The sequence below is a fragment of the Grampus griseus genome, assembly GCF_964374135.1.
Source record: "Grampus griseus genome assembly, contig: HAP1_SCAFFOLD_873, whole genome shotgun sequence".
Lineage (NCBI taxonomy): Eukaryota > Metazoa > Chordata > Mammalia > Artiodactyla > Delphinidae > Grampus > Grampus griseus.
Window position 1 is genome coordinate 55,990 of NW_028132607.1, and position 4,320 is coordinate 60,309.

Below are 4,320 nucleotides of genomic sequence, written 5' to 3' on the forward strand. Positions count from 1 at the left end.
CCTCTGCATCCAGGGTGGTTGTTAATCATTACCTGAGGTCGGGCCAGTCCCCAGTACCCCCTGGAGTCCGGCAGCTCCAGATACGTGCTCTTTGAAGTGTGCGCTAGGATAAAAATGGCACCCTGAGGCTGTCGGGACCTTACCAAAGATGGATTGCCCACGCTTACCAAGCCAGGCGGGCCCTCCTGGAAGGGCTTCAGGCGGGATTGACAGGGAGAGTCCCGAGGCACAGCCAGCTGCTGGAAGCTGGGGTTATCCAGGGATTACGGGGTCCCCCGACAAAGGGCAGGGCTCAAATAAAGTCAAACGGTTTGAAAAGCTTCTGCACCCCAGCAGCCCTGAACGCTGCCTCCCTGACGCGACCAAAGCTAAAGCAGGGAATCTGCACGAGGCCCTTTGAGCTGGTGAAGCAAGTCCTCGGCACTGACTGGACACCCTTCGCTGACAGACGATTCACTCTTAGCAAGCCCGGAGGCCCCGGGGGCCCTGCAGCCCATATCCCAGCAGAGTCACTAAAACAGGTGTGAAATGTACTTGGCTGTGCAGCCAGCCTGAGCACCGGTTACCTGAGCTGCTTCCACATCTACTCCCATCCCAGGAAGGACTCAAGAATGGGTTTCAGAATATGTTTCTTCTTGTGAAGTCAACATCCTAATAACGTGGCTAAGCTGGTGGCTCGGAGGCGCCCACCTGCCCTCTGGGCTGCAAAGGCCACTGGCCCGACCACCCCAAGGCCGAGAGGCGGCAGTTCGAATGTCACGTGTTGGAGAAGTCCCATCTTGACCACACTTTCTGGTAGAACTCAGCGCCCTCGCTGGGGGGGCCTAAAGTTTTGCAGGCAGGCCCCAGGGGTACGTGACGCTGTCAGTCCGGCTGATACTGTTGATGTGGAGGCCGCTGATGGCGTTCAGGAAGAAGAGGAAGGAGGCCGTGAATTCGCTCCAGAACGTCAGGCTGAGGCCCATGAGAGTGACCTCGTTCCTAAGGAGGGTCAGGAAGCTCAGGAGGCCCCCGAAGGAGAGGATGGAGGCGAGGAGGAAGAGGGCAGAGCCCACGGCCCACTTGTGCCACGAGTGGGCGTCCTCGGACACCTGGGACACCATGAGGAGCTCCAGGCCAAAGATGGCGACCACCACGGCCAAGGTGGCCACGCTGCGGGCCACCGCCATGCCCGAGGCTAGCCCGGGCACGTGGGCCTGCCTCAGGTCTCGGAGGCAGTGCAGCTCAGCCTGGTTGGAGGTGGTGCAGAAGTGCCACAGCCCGAACAGACGGTCGTCGGCCAGGAGCCAGTGGCCATCGCAGATGGAGAGGGAGGAGAGGACCACGGCCAGGGAGGCGCACAAGATGATGAGGGCCCGGATGGAGGGTTCAAAGAAGGACCGGCGGGGTCTCCTTTGGGCCAGGAGCTTCTGGGCCTGGAAGACAGCACGGGGCAGCATGAGGGAGGGCCCCCGCCACAGCGCACCAGCCTCCTCAGGGAAGACCCAGAGCACACCTTGTAGCTTCCGACAGCCACGGTTTCTGCTTCGGTCTCCCAGGATGCCCGGGAAGCCCACCTTAGTCACAGCACAGACCCACCTCCTGGTGGGGCGGGGGGGACCCTCCTCCTCCCATCCTACCTGTTCCCCATCCGTCCTCCATTCGAGACCTGTAAGCATTGCCTGTGGATCCAGTTATTCATCGGGCAAAGAGTTCCCTGACCTTTCTTTAATGATCTTTATAATGCATAAGAAACCCAAATTGTATTGACAGGCAAATCTTGGTCCCTTCTGAAGTCAGCAAACCTGTCTGGCTTGGCAGACGTGACCTTGAGCTAGCAGCCAGCCTTGGTTTCTTTGTATGCAAAACAAGAATGCTGCACTAGACATTATTAGCACATCAGTGAAGGTTACACAGCTCCCTCTTCTGGCCCCTGGTCTTCCCCAGTTTCATTCTAATCTGCACCCAGCTTTTTCTGCACTTTTCTTCAGTGCGCAGTGATGTTTGCACTTTGCCCTTCAGTCTGGCTCAGCCTGTACTCCGCCCAGGACATGGCACCGCTGTCTGTTCTAGAAGCTTCTGGGCGGGGGAGTCCCTGAGGCTCCCCTTCAGCCTATGGTTTCGGCCCCGCAAAAGTACACCCTATCCTCTCTCCTGACAAGCTGGGCCAAGCGTCCAGTGAGGTGTCCCTTCTCACAGCCCCGGGACACCCCCAAGCCACCGTCCCCAACCCCCAACCCGGAAGCAAAAGGAATGCTTCAAAGGGTAAAACTCCTTAGACGGCCCACAAGCCCTCCCAGGGCATCCTCCCGGCCACCTCGCATGCCTAGGACAAGCCTAGAACTTTCCTCCTCACACCTACTGGTCCCTCCACCTGAAAGGCTCTTCTCCCGGCTGCCCCCGTTTCTCCATTCTTCATGTCTCAGCTGAAACATCGCCTCCTGGGAGAGGTCTGTCCTGCCCACTCAACCCAGAACGGACCCCTCCGGTCACTCTCTGTCAGGAACCGTTCTGACAAGTTTTCCATTCCTGTCTGATTCATAGTGGGAGGGCAGGACCGTGTCCCCAGCACCCGGTGCCAGTGCCGTGCTCAAGAGCCACGAGGTCGAGTTTGCAGCCGCTGTCACTTCCGTCTGAAGCTCCCTTTAAACCATCTCCTGCCCAGTCATAACTTACGCCCTTTACAGTGTGTGTGGAAGCAGCCCAGGTCACGCCCCAGTTTGGGAGGTAAGCAAAGCACACAGCTCATGCGTGACGGTCACTGCTGGGAAGCAAACCGAAAGGGGACTCTGGGGATGAGCCCTATGCCACGTGCAAGTGGAGGCTTCCAGAGGCGGTCTGGGCCACCCCTCTCGGTGAGGGGCAGAAAGCAGAGCCACGCTCCCGGGAGGCCCCGGGATCCTTATGGATCCGGCTTGCTTTCAGCACTTCTGCCTAGTTAGGGTCCTGTCTCACTCTTAAACCTGAGTCTGGTGGAGTAGGGTGCTCCACGGCGGGGGGCGGGGGGGGACGGGGCGGGGTATGTAAAAAGGGAAAGTGTCACACACGGGTCAGGGGACCAGCCCAAGAGCATTCACCGAGATCACAGTAAAGCCTGGTACAGCTGCCCGACAACTGTATCATGCGTAGTGGGGGGGGATGCACACAGCCGGTAAGTACCCACTGGGGCCTTCGTGGGAGGGGCTCAGTACGTGGTGAGAAGGGCTGGAGCGGCCAGAGGGACGCCCAAGGGCTCGGGACCCGACTCAGACCAGAGGCAAAGGCAGTCGGGGGCGCTGTAAAGAACACTCAGGCGGGGAGTCTGGGCTCTGGTTCTCAAACCGCATCCCCTTGTCTCCTTGAGGCCTCCAGGTGCTAAAGCAGGGGGCAGGGGGTCAGCTCCCGGCCCCTCACTTCAACCACAACAGGTCCCTCTTACCTGCTGGAGCCGCTGGGAATCTAAGAGTCTGTACTGGATTTCATTAGGAAAGAACGGCTCTACTAAGAAACAAACCAAGGGAACTTTGAAATCTCTGTGCCTACAAACCATAAAGGTGTTTGTCTTTGCGAGGTTTCTTAACCTCCTTGACCCTTATTTTCTCATCTACCGTTACGTACTTACATTTTGTAGCAGGAGTTAGTGATCCCTGCAGGAAAGAGTAGCCATGAAGGCACCCGGAGGTTATAACTCCCTACAGGTTGATAAGTTTCTAGGATGGGAAAACCCCAGACGCAGGCAACAAGTCACAAGAACGCAGCACCCAGAGGCCTTCTGACCTCAGACATCACGCTGTCTGGAGAAAAAGCACATGCCATCCTACCCTCAGCCCCACCTGTCCTGCACACAGAGTGAACTTTAATCTCCAGGCCCTCAGACATCACACTGGGATCAGGAAAAGACAGCTGACATCAGGTCATTTTCCCCCTCCCGCCCCAAAGGAGGGCATCATTCAAACTCTGACACCAGTAAAACTCCCAAGGATTAAGTGAGATCATGAATATAAAGGTGCCCAGCACAGAAGCAGTTCCTGATTAATATTAGTAACAGTAATAAGGTAACTCGGGAGTCCTCCTTCCTCACCACTGCCCCACACCCCGGCTGCCAGCACCTCTGTGAACTTCCAGTGATGCAGGGCCTGAAATCCTCGCCCGGAGGGCAGCTGGGCAGCAGCGTGGTCAGTGGAAGGTCCGTGGACCAGAGGGTATGAGGGCAGTCTAGCCCTGCCCCTGACCCACCAGCCTCTAGCTCTGTGACCTTGGGCAAATCACTTAAATCTCTTAGGGCCTGGACCAATTCCACTGAAAAAAAAGAAAAAAAAAAAATGGAAGCATTTCCTTCCCTTTTTCATCCAGAGCCCCGAA

General features: G+C 57.3%; 1 protein-coding gene across 1 annotated transcript; it reads right to left on the reverse strand.

Annotated features, from left to right (window-relative positions):
* Nucleotides 1–633: 633 nt before the first annotated feature.
* On the reverse strand, nucleotides 634–1,658 carry LOC309817846 (voltage-dependent calcium channel gamma-like subunit; the record flags this gene model as incomplete). Its single annotated transcript, XM_082682127.1, has 1 exon — nucleotides 634–1,658. One exon carries the CDS (start codon nucleotides 1,656–1,658, stop codon nucleotides 825–827), a length of 834 nt encoding a protein of 277 aa, XP_082538253.1. The 3' UTR covers nucleotides 634–824.
* Nucleotides 1,659–4,320: the final 2,662 nt, after the last annotated feature.